This window comes from Varroa destructor, unplaced genomic scaffold, assembly GCF_002443255.2.
Source record: "Varroa destructor unplaced genomic scaffold, Vdes_3.0 BEIS01000005.1, whole genome shotgun sequence".
Lineage (NCBI taxonomy): Eukaryota > Metazoa > Arthropoda > Arachnida > Mesostigmata > Varroidae > Varroa > Varroa destructor.
The window spans coordinates 23583290-23594554 of NW_019211458.1; the positions used below are offsets into that span (position 1 = coordinate 23583290).

At 40.3% G+C, this 11265-nt stretch overlaps 2 protein-coding genes across 9 annotated transcripts in view; one reads left to right on the top strand and one right to left on the bottom strand.

Annotated features, from left to right (window-relative positions):
• The window catches only part of Ski6 (exosome complex component Ski6), a 10939-nt gene extending 8205 nt beyond the window's left edge, over positions 1 to 2734 (top strand). For both annotated transcript variants that reach the window (XM_022806411.2, XM_022806410.2), the window contains exons 2-3: positions 330 to 536; positions 1282 to 2734. In XM_022806411.2, coding sequence (XP_022662146.1) covers positions 345 to 536; positions 1282 to 1833 — 744 coding nt within the window. In that variant the 5' untranslated portion in view covers positions 330 to 344 and the 3' untranslated portion in view covers positions 1834 to 2734. The remainder of the gene's footprint in view (positions 1 to 329; positions 537 to 1281) is intronic.
• Positions 2704 to 9804, bottom strand: LOC111250746 (mitochondrial glycine transporter B-like). 7 transcript variants are annotated; one of them, XM_086989800.1, is made up of 3 exons: positions 9532 to 9804; positions 5272 to 5374; positions 2704 to 4821 (listed from the first exon to the last, which is right to left on the bottom strand). In XM_086989800.1, exon 3 carries the CDS (start codon positions 4684 to 4686, stop codon positions 3589 to 3591), a length of 1098 nt encoding a protein of 365 aa, XP_086845926.1. In that variant the 5' UTR covers positions 4687 to 4821; positions 5272 to 5374; positions 9532 to 9804; the 3' UTR covers positions 2704 to 3588. The 7 variants fall into 7 exon arrangements, with proteins under 7 accessions (XP_086845926.1, XP_086845923.1, XP_086845924.1 ...); XM_086989797.1 differs by having other exon boundaries at positions 5162 to 5374; XM_086989798.1 differs by having other exon boundaries at positions 5272 to 5378.
• Between the last annotated feature and the right edge of the window lie 1461 nt (positions 9805 to 11265).

Here is an 11265-nt window from a genome sequence, read left to right on the forward strand (position 1 = left end):
TATATATATATATTAGTTATACGGCGTCATTTTCATACAAAAGCTGAAGAAGTTTTATTAATAACGCCATAAAGCTACTTTCGGAAAAATTATCCTTAAACTCCTGTTGAATAAGTAATTGATTCCATTCCATTTTGGTATGGGGAGTCGGTTATTGAGCTAATGGATGCAACCGAAATAGTAGTTCACCAAATATGTCATGTCCGTAAAGTTATTTTTCATACCAGCTTTGCATAAGACTTAGGCGTCCTCGTGAACATTAGTGAGATTTATTAAAAGCAGCGGATAGCAATACAATTTCGATTATTTCTTTCCCTACATCTGAATAGCCACCCATCGTAAAAATGTCTGGTTATCAATATCTGTCCGAGGAAGGATTTCGAGTGGATGGACGACGCGCCTCAGAAATGCGAAAGCTCGACTGCTCGTTAGGGGTATTCACACAAGCTGACGGAAGCGCTTATGTCAAACAAGGTAATACTGTCGTGCTGGCTGCAGTATATGGACCCCATGAGGTTCGTGGGGGTCGCGTCAAGGTTTGTATTCCCTGTTTTGCTATCTTGTTGAGTGTAAGAACCAGTACGTTGGGTTCTGATAAGATACTCTAGAAAGAGAAATGTAAATTAGGGCGACAGTAGTGCAACGTTTTTGTAGTAGCCGCTGAGTCTTAGTTGTGATTCGTTGCCCTGATGATAACGTACAGTGGGTTAGTCAATTTTACGTTTAAAAGAACGACATTCTCTTTTACACACTACTCATACATTTCTTTCGTAGCCTTTATTTTAATTTTTTTCTTATAATCACCAGTGAACAAGACTAAGTAATGTAAATTCAATTATGTAGCACGGCTACATGCGAAACGTGGTCCGATTCGAACAGATGAAGTTTATGGTGCAAATTTACTACCACTAAAAGATGTGGAAAGGACTAGATATCTTTATTTTATCATAGGTTAATCTCTCCATTACGTATTGTTTTTATTTTTTCATGTTGTGCATTGCAGATATAGTAAGCATATTCTGTAAAGTTTCAAAAATACTATCGACGTATTTAGCTAACATGCACAATTTCTCACCAGACTGATAATGGCATATTTTGCAGCAATATTTATTACACACATTGACGTCCAATGGCTACCTCGAACTAACCTTAAACTATTTTCCTCATAGATAACAAAAAAATATTTCAGCTTGAGTCGAACAAAGGTCAAAATAGCTTGTGGACTTTAGCTTAAGTGTATAACGGATATCTAAAATCTGTAATATTTGATTACTATTCCAGGCACTCCACGATAGGGCTGTTGTGAATTGTCAATTTTCAGCAGCGACGTTCTCAACAGCCGAACGCAAACGTCGGCCTCGGGGCGATACGAAGAGCATCGAAATGACGCTCCACCTACAGCAAACATTTGAAGCTGCGCTGTTGACTTCACTTTATCCACGATGCCAAATCGACGTATTTGTGGAGGTCCTTCAGGCAGATGGCAGCCTTCTATCGGTGGCTATCAACGCTGCGACAATGGCGCTGGTCGATGCCGGTATCGGGATGCGAGATTACGTGTGCGCCTGTAGTGCGGGCTTTTTTAACGACACCTCTCTACTTGACCTGAACAATCTGGAAGAAAGCCACAAGGGTACCGGACTCACGGTCGCCATCCTTCCAAAGAGTGAGCGGGTGGTCCTTGTCGATATGAGTTCCAAAATTCACTCCGACCACGTATCAAAGACGATTGAAGCTGCAATTAAAGGCTGTAAGGATATTCACGCCACGTTTGACGCGAAGATCAAAGAGCGTGTCGGCAATCTGGCTGCGCTCATTAGTACAGAAAATTAGAAATGGCTCAAAAGTTTATACTCCAAGGGTAATCATTAGTTAATCCCTTACTGTCGAAGTAACCACGCTCTTTGTCAAACATAAGCCAGTCAACTCAGAGGTATAGGCTACACTAATGAACCCACCAATATATAAAAACGGATGCTTATAGTGTTTTTAATAGAAATGGAGCTTTACCCTCGTCCGAACACGGATCGGAACTACTTTTCTAAATATTCCATTGGAAAAAGGATCAAGTGGTTCAACAGCAACAAAGACACATAGTGTTCTAGTTTTCCTAAGCTGGAATATAAATATCCTGAATTGCTCCTTAACAGTTATTGATAATCTGACTGGAATCATGAATAATATTGTCGTTGAAATCTAGTTGATCTGAAGTTGCGCTATTTAAAAAATTTACATTCTTCTATAAGCTTAAAAGTTCAACCAGGTGAGCAGTGTGACTAATTACTAACTATGAAGTTGGTTCGCTTTTGGAGTTTGTCAAACTTTATCTATAAATAATAATCTTAGGAATTTTCATTCAGCAGCAACAACTAGACCTTGTTCTGTTTAGTAAGGTATTCCTAGAGCAATTCTATGAATTGGCTAAAGAAATTGGCCGACTTTTATGGCAGACTCCTTGAACGATCCATTATTGCAATAAAAGGGTGCTACGAGAATTAGCTGGTAGTTAGCGTTTCAATAATTACACAAATTGTACAATATGGTTATAGAATGGGTTATAGAAGTTGTGTTATCTATGGACTAGGATATACTATTCGAATTTCTGGGGATGCAGTGAAGTTAGAACACAGCCACAGAAGTCTGTATATATAAATATGTTTGCCTTCCGAACCCACCATTGTCGCTAAATAAAAATACATGAAATACTGTAAATTTTAAAATATACTTTGTTCAACCGGCATCTCCAATAATTTTCTGTAATATCTAACTCGTAGCTTATTTTCTATTTTCATGGCTTTGCTTTTCTTTGTCCATTAACCAACAGTTTATTATTTACATGTGTAACGTACAAGAATGGCTATGAGATTTTTTCAATATAAACACGCTGACAAAGTGTATGTGGTTAATGAAAGTTACAGCATTTTCGCACAATTCTCTTTTAAACAGTTTTTTTCTATCTACGACTGGTTATGGAGCTTTTTTTTATGCTCTTTTTCCGCCTTCATCGAATCATACATTTCACCATGTGCTAACTGTCTATTACGATAGGCAACCAGAGTAAGACTACGGTTCGTTGGCACTTGTTTTGCATTCTTCTCTAGGCAAAAATTCACGCATTAAGGCCACTTTGGTTGGTGGCACGACGTTCAATAGAAATGGATCCAGGTAATTGTCAAAAACGTATATAATCTCAATGGACTTGCCGTTGTAAGATAAGGGACCAGCTGTCAGTACAATACGCTGGTCAACCACTAGCTAGTGCGTATCGTTATTAAACCAGACCTAGCGTTTTTATTGACAGATCGTCACTCTCCTTGTCGATCCAACGACAAAAACCCTTACATTAGTTTAAAAGCTAGTCAGATGTAGTTCATGAGATCTGTGAAAAAGAGAAATTCCTAATTATTTCTCAACTTGTCCACTCGGCGTGCGGACACAATCTCGCCTATAGCACAAAATTTAACTATTTGTGTACATTCAGTCTAAATAACCAGTTGGCTTCTTTAGGTCTTTTCTGCTTGATGCGTGTATTGGATTGATAGACGTCAAGATAACACATTTTGGCACCATAAAAGTCCAGCGACTTGTTCATAACGGCGACGATTTTGATTCAATCAGGTGCTGACTCAAGCGCTCGTAGAATGTCCATGCTAAAGCTGACATGAGAGTTCGCCGCAGTAAACGGGGTATGAGACCATTAAAGTACGCCTGCAGGCCCTCATTGCGATAGATATCGATCATTGCACAACTGACGTTAGGGAATTTTGATGGATCGGACTGCATGCGCGTCTTTAGCACATCGGCAGGCTGTGTCACTAACGACGCGCTAAGGCCAGCGGTGACACCACATGCAAAATTAGCAAAATCACGGAATTCACTATCTGGTGGAATAAAATTAGCGTATGTGACACTTTTAAAATGGGTGTAGAACAGCAGGTACAATCCAGCGTAGGGCGCGTCCCGCGCAAGCGTCGGTAGCAGGCCCGAGTACAGACCACGAATGCCTTCGGTAACGTATATCGACCGGGCAGCATGTGACAGCGATCGGTAAGGGTAGAGGCCGCTTTCGAAACGGGTCTTGATCACTGTTGCCGGGAGCAATACAGCGCCGGCGATACATCGGGACACAAAACCGAGCACCAACGCTTCAGTTGGGCTAGGTTTCTCAATGCCGGTGGAAATTTTCAGACTGTGCAGGGTGGAAAAGTACAGCCCGACGCCGGGTACACTACGAACAATTGCGGCTGCGGTACCGCGCCACAAACCACGTATACTCTCAGTTTCGGCGATATATGTCATGTACTTGAATAAGCCACGCTTTTTGGCAAACGCCCTTGTTCCCTCCGAATTTCTAAGTTGCAAACGAGTTTTAACCAAATCCAGCGGCTGTAAGAGGACTGATGAGAAGCTCGCGCTAAGTGAGCCGGCTGCAAAGCTCTTAATTAGTTCCATCGTAGTTGTGTCTTTTTCAACTGATGGGACATCTAAGATGTCACAACGGGATGCAAGTTCTTTGCGTCGATTTCTATGTTGTGAGGAGAAGGACTGGGCGTTCTCTTGGAGAGTGGAGGAGTTCGCTACTTGCCTGGAGTCGTTAACAGTTGGCAAGTGGTTCATTATTGCTGGTAGCCGCTCTGCCGTGTCGTCGCTCTTACAGAAAGGTACCTCAACGGCACTTTTTTCCATGACTAGATTAGATTAGGAACTGGCCAGGAAGACGATGCGTGGTTATTGTCAAGCTATGACTAGTACAGCAGCAGTGTAACCTCAATACACGCACGCAAGCTCGTTGCTCCATAGAGAGACGCAATGGTAATTTTACTGCAAAAAACAAGATCGAATTAGATAAACCGTGTTTTCTAATTTTCAGGGAGAGTAATAACATTGAACCGTGGGAAGCTATGCATAACGGAGATACGCGTGAAAATAAAATCTTTTCTTATTGCTAAGATTCTATTATCAACACTGTAAAGTAAAGCTGTATTATTTAATCAGTGTCAAGATCATGCCGGCTTCTGTTCGTCATAAGAACCTGTCGTTATAGATAATACTTTCCCCATTTACATTTCTCTATTCATGTATTATAGAAAGGTGGAATTCCTCGAACTTCGTTAGGTTTATCAGCATTACCGGGTAACGTTTCGGCTCGTATACCGCTTACTATATCTGCCAACGAACGGAGAGTTGTAGCGCCTGTCCTCCACAGATAAACTAGTCTCACTGCATGTGTATTGAATTCGCTCTTCGGAGATCCCGAGTAACCATACATACACGCTAGCTGAAATCGAGCGGAACGTAGTAGCGCATATCTATGACGCCGCGGCCGTTTGCTTGTCGACGCATTTCCTAGTACGCTGGCCATACTCTCTGCGACCTGGCTAAGTGGGGTCAATATCGCAATAATAAGTGAGACCCCGTACACAATTTGAAAAATTGTATATCAACAAAGAATTGCATCTTGAGTTTTCAACTAAGTAACTAACTGCATGTAAGCGGAAAAGCATCCTATTGTAACAAACAAATGCTGCAGCAGACCTTATTGGCCTACTGCGAATAAGCTAACCCATACTTTGAGTTTTTACGTCCGGTGCTGCCATTAGGCGTTACTGCAGACGGCTGGTTGAAACAAACTGTTTTTATGCCCAGTCTCGAATCATCACTGTTACTTAAGCAATCACGTTTTTGCTACTTTATCACGGGAAAAGAACTTAGCACGACACTTATTACAGATTTTCACGTCATACCGTGTTCGACTCTGATTGAAATCATTCTACATTGTTATTAAATCTATTGGTTATTTGCCATGAAAAAGAAGCCCGATACAAGACAATGCTCCTGTCATGTTCAGTACTGGTAATTAACCAAAAAAAAAGAAATTTGTTTTTAAATAATGTTCATTTCTGTTTCACTCAAACCCATCAAACGATTGTGCACAGAAAAATATAGTTTTCAGAAGTATAAAGACGCTAAGCGGCATATTTAATCACCTCGCCCTATTTGCGTTCAACCAAGAGTCGAACGCATCGAGGTTCAAATATGATCACACTGTATAATATCCTCGTCGCTTTCTGGTTTATCACAACCCTTAAAGATCGACGTACTTAACGCCATACATCGTATTGCATTTAACTGTGCATCTTCAGATAGTATAGACACCAGTATAAAACAGTTATTTGTTTTTACTGATGACTGAAATTCGCTAAAAGTTTGATCTCGCTGAGGGAGATCCTGAGCATTCAACTACCGGTTGTTCTCGCTGTCAGTCAGTCTTTATTGCGAGTATTTTTTATTTGCTACTGCAATCCTATCTCAATCACAGTACATAGTGGTATTAGCCTTCATATTTTAGTTTCGATCGCGCCGTTTCGTCAGAACGAGACGATGATGATACGACAACTTAGCTGGCAATACGTTAATAGAAAAACCGAATATGAAGCTGCATTGGCCAAAGCCAATCCTGCTTCCTCCTTCAGCATTATCAGACGAGTCAAACCGTAAATGTCGTTAGATAGAATCCGGACCTGAAGCAACACAGAACGAATTCGAGTACTACAATAGTCAATTCATTACGACGCGGACGCTCCTTCGCGGATTCGTTGTGAAGACGATGATTACAGACAGCAACGGAATTAACTAGGACCGTGCGTGTGAGCCATAATAACGAAGCGTGTATATATATCCAAGTGATGAATTGACAAGCTATAGAAAAAAAAGTATATAGGCTCATAAAATAATAAAAGTCATCATATCTTGAGCTAATCACTATCATTAAGATTAACCTAACGAGTGTTTTGTTTATGTATTTGTCACGCAATTGTAATGCTGCAAGTTACCCTTGATGACTCATAGAACAATTACATTCTACATGTAACATTATAGCTGCAGTTGAGCGTGCGATGCCCAGGTTTTCATGGAGCTAGATTAGAGGCATTTCGCAAAAATATTGAATAATATGTCATGCTAGTGAGATTTAATTATAGTATCAACTTCACGATTGCCGTAACATATCTGAACTACTGGTGTGTAATAACGGCGCCGTATATATGTTGGCATAGCACTTAATCGGCCCTTCTTAAAAACAGATTTGTGGTTTTCGGTCGATTTACAATCCTCATAAGTGTCCCTCAGAAATCTCTTAGACTTCATTACTACAAAAAGCATGACGTGCGGGCGTTCCGCCTCGTAACAACGCGTCCTCCATGGGTCTCCTCGAGATCTAGCATCTTTCTCATACCTACTTCTCTTAAAAAACTCAAACTTGCTTTTAACGCCAATAAACGAAATTTGCTGCCAGCTTATGCATGAGTGTAATATGGGTTGCTTTAACTTATAACAATGTGTAGAACACTCTAAATGATACTTCTTTATTATTGAACTACACTTAACGGTTCTTTGTCGTCATCCGCCTGTTTTGCTTACTTCTACTATTATATTTTCAAGTTTTCTTTTTATCAGGGTCGATACGACCTAGTTCATTCCGACTGATAATGCAATGGCGAGAATGTGATTTGGATTAAATAATGAGAAAATTACTTCGATTGAACTTCTTCTTGTAGACCATTAGAGGAAGTGGAGACCTGCACACCCCTAAGATCAATATGTTCAATCCACTTCAAAGATCAATAGCTTGTCTATAGTTAATCAAACAGAGAATTATTTTTATTTATGTACGTGTCCAAAGAGTTTTCCTAAAATGAAACTACGACGTGTCATATGTTCCATACAGTCTTCATATATGCTAGTAAAATCTTGTCTGTTCTACGAGTGCGGATCTCGCCGCTAGGTAGCACCTAGTAACGGGGCTTACATTTCATCACGCAGGAAGGAGACAAGCAAAAATTTGTCTGTCATCAAACGACAAAAAAGATGCCCCGTTTTACCAGGCTACCCATCATTTTGGCAAAGTAGGCGATCACTGGTCGCGTACATAAAACTCTAGTCATAATCGAGCTATCACAAATAATCCCAGAGACTTCAATGTCGTCAGTCTTCCCCAAAAGCCAAGCCCCTCAAGCTCTAGCTGCAGAATTCAAGTGCGTCATCTCGTCAACCTCTACGCTGAATTGGCGAGCCATCGATGTGACATCTTTCATAAATATGACCAACGACAGAGCCTAATAGATATGCAGCTCTACAAAGCAGGAAGATCCCGACTGGCATAAAAAGAGGATACGATATAGCAAAGCACGGAGGCTCACGCTGCTGCCACAACACACACACTATCGTTAAGAACAAAAAGATAGACGCAGCTAGCGGAAGATACAGCAGCCTAGTGTTGTCGTCGAGATACCACCTGGGAGATGTGTCAAGATACGACGGCAAAAGGAGGAACGAGTTGAACGATTTTGTTTGCGCAATGCAACCGCACGGTCCAGACATCCTGGACAGCAGGCAATGCATCACTGATAGGCAGATAAGATGTAGCTGTTTAAAGCAATAACTCATGGCGACCCTAGAGGTAAAACACATTTTGAGTAAGGCGTGAGAATGCCGGATGAAAAAGCTGATAACGTCGACGTAAATATCGGGGAGCATAAACGAATCATTGATTCAAATACCTATTTTGTCTAATCTAGTCGAGAGGATCAATGGAAAATAATCTAGCATATGATAAAAATTGCCGTTGAAGGTGGAATTATTCAATGATCGCACGGATAACGTAAGAAGCTAGCCACTTGATTTGATAAAAAGCATATTATATTAGTATTTCATAATTTGATATGGATGATAGGTAGTAAATATTAAATACGGTTTGGTATCGGGATATAGTATTGTCAATGACAGCAAGATACCAGTGAATATAAGTTAAGTATTGACAAACAAGCGGGACGCAGCACTGGATACAACAAAAAACACAAATTTTATCGAATACCTGGCTGAAAATATAGGAGCGTAACGCTCTCATGATTTAACCTAGGATTAGTATCGTCTTGCTGGGACCGTTGAATACTGAACATCTGTAATAGATTCGAGTGGAAGGCTCACCTGCTATACTGACCTAGCTTGCTGGAGTCTATTTTTTGTGTGGGTACTTGTCGAATCACTTATTAAACAGCAAATTCGTACGAGTTGTTCGTGTTAGAGCGTTTAATCGGTTAAAATTCGAAATTTAATTAACTTAATTTAGAATGTTAATTTCATTAAATAAAGTTGATTTTAATTACCGAAATCAAAATTTGATCATAAATAAATCTACAACTACAGTTGATCACATTCAAATAAAATGTTTAATTTTTTTAGATATCCAGCATCATATTTGTAACTTTCGTAAATAGAAACCACTTTCGCACGTAGATACACACACTTTTATACACGCTAATATATCGTCGACAAACAATCTCGTATGTGTTTTTTGTAAACTGAAATCGTTCGACATCCGAACTTACCAGCTATCACATAAATATGCTTGTACCCCCCGGTAGGAACATCGGATCGACAACAACTGCTAGCATCCTATCACTGATATCCTAAATCACCACTGTTCAATAAGCTTGTCTAGTGCTTTCTAACAGATCCATATTTCCAACTCACCTTGCAACTTCTACTCGGCAGACTCGAACGACATGCCGTTCACAGCCCATGAAGGTGAAATTAATCGAAAGCCATTTATCGCTAATTTGCTATCTAGCTACTATAGGAGTAAAAACAAGATCACCGTCAATAATAATAATAATAACAACGACAACGAGGGTAATAACTTTAACAAGGCAAATCCGCTTTACTAACAGGCTTTGTTATTGCCTTTACGGCGGTGCTACAGTTTTATCATTAGAGCTAATATGAACATGTTCGATACGAAAGTTGTTCTTATTTAGGCTTGTTTCCGCCTACCCTATTCAAACGCTCGCTCCAACATAGTGACCTGAGTAGCCGCAGATGGAGAGGGCTGATTCAGCGCCGAGCGAGGGATATCCGAAAAAGTGGACCGTATCTGCCGTTTCGCAGGCCGTCTGGCTGGTAAGGTAATGTGAGTTGCGCGCGAAACGAAATTTCCCCAGAGCTCATAGAAGCCCTGATTGAATGTGAACACTTAAAGGGAAATGAAAACAAACCAACAGGCCAACAAGGATTGCAACCATTGATCGGAGATCGAGATACTATTGAAACTATATAATTTCAGACTGTTGCCTCTCTCATATAGAAATAGTTCTGAAATGTGTCTAGCTTATTAGTCTACTGGCTAGAATGAGTGGTTATTGACGGAAAAAGATAAAATGACGAAAACCTTTACAGACTGCTATGATCTTCGCACAAAACTCTTGCAGTTACTGACTTGCCCTTTTCTACGTTTGAAATACTCGTCTCATCGTCACGCAAGGCCTATATTCTATTTACAGCGGCTATAACACTAATGTGAGCGAGGTCCCGTAGCAGCGAGATAGAGCACTGTCCGTAACGATTTTAACGTTCCACGTTCGGAGGTATCGAGAACGGGCTGAGGGAAGTGTTCAGACTGATGATAAGCGAACTTTTCATTGCATTAAGCTCTACAAATGACGAGCTTAGTTGACACAGACCTATACTTCGTTGTACCCTGGCACGATTTCCAGCCCAGTGCGTATATATGATTACTATTGCAGTTTGAATTAGTCTCGTCTGAGATAGCTCATTTATTCTGAAGCAGAAAAACGAACTAAGATTTTGTATACGTATATAGTACCAACAAGGTTAAATAATAATAACAATTTGTTCCGTTTAATAATAATATAAAACGGCATAAACTATAGTTATGTTGAGCAATTGCATGTGTCAGCGAAATTCGGTAGTAGTGCTTCAACAAATCTGATCAGCAATTTCAAATCCGCTAATTACAAGCGCAACTCAGTACTTCAAAATCAGGGATCAGGGTGAGCATAGCTGATTACGCGTCGGTGGTGAACAGCTCTTATGAGGTACTTTTATTTTCTATTTATATTGCGATCAAATATAATATTCGTCGAAAAAGGGACTGAGCGTTTACAATTTTCCAGGTGAACTTTTACGTTTATCAGAAACAATGATTCAGATTGGCGTGATGTAATGTAGCCATGTTGATTTCATTATAGCCAAGAAGGTTCAAGATTACGCTTGTTAAAACGCATCCGAAATAAAATTTCGTGAAGTAAGCCAGGTCGGCTGCTAACCCGATGGACTTCTCCGTGCTAACGGTACCTGCGAATGCATTAGCCATTTTTACAATCGAAGTAACAGTGGCCATAAGACGTCAACCTCTGTGCTGTTCCTTCATGATGGAAGTCTTCTTTCAGCAGGAAAGCTGACTGCCAA

Bases quoted from the DNA above. Each gene is read 5' to 3' on its own strand.
- LOC111250746 (XM_022806420.2), bottom strand. From the start codon at position 4,686: ATGGAAAAAAGTGCCGTTGAGGTACCTTTCTGTAAGAGCGACGACACG.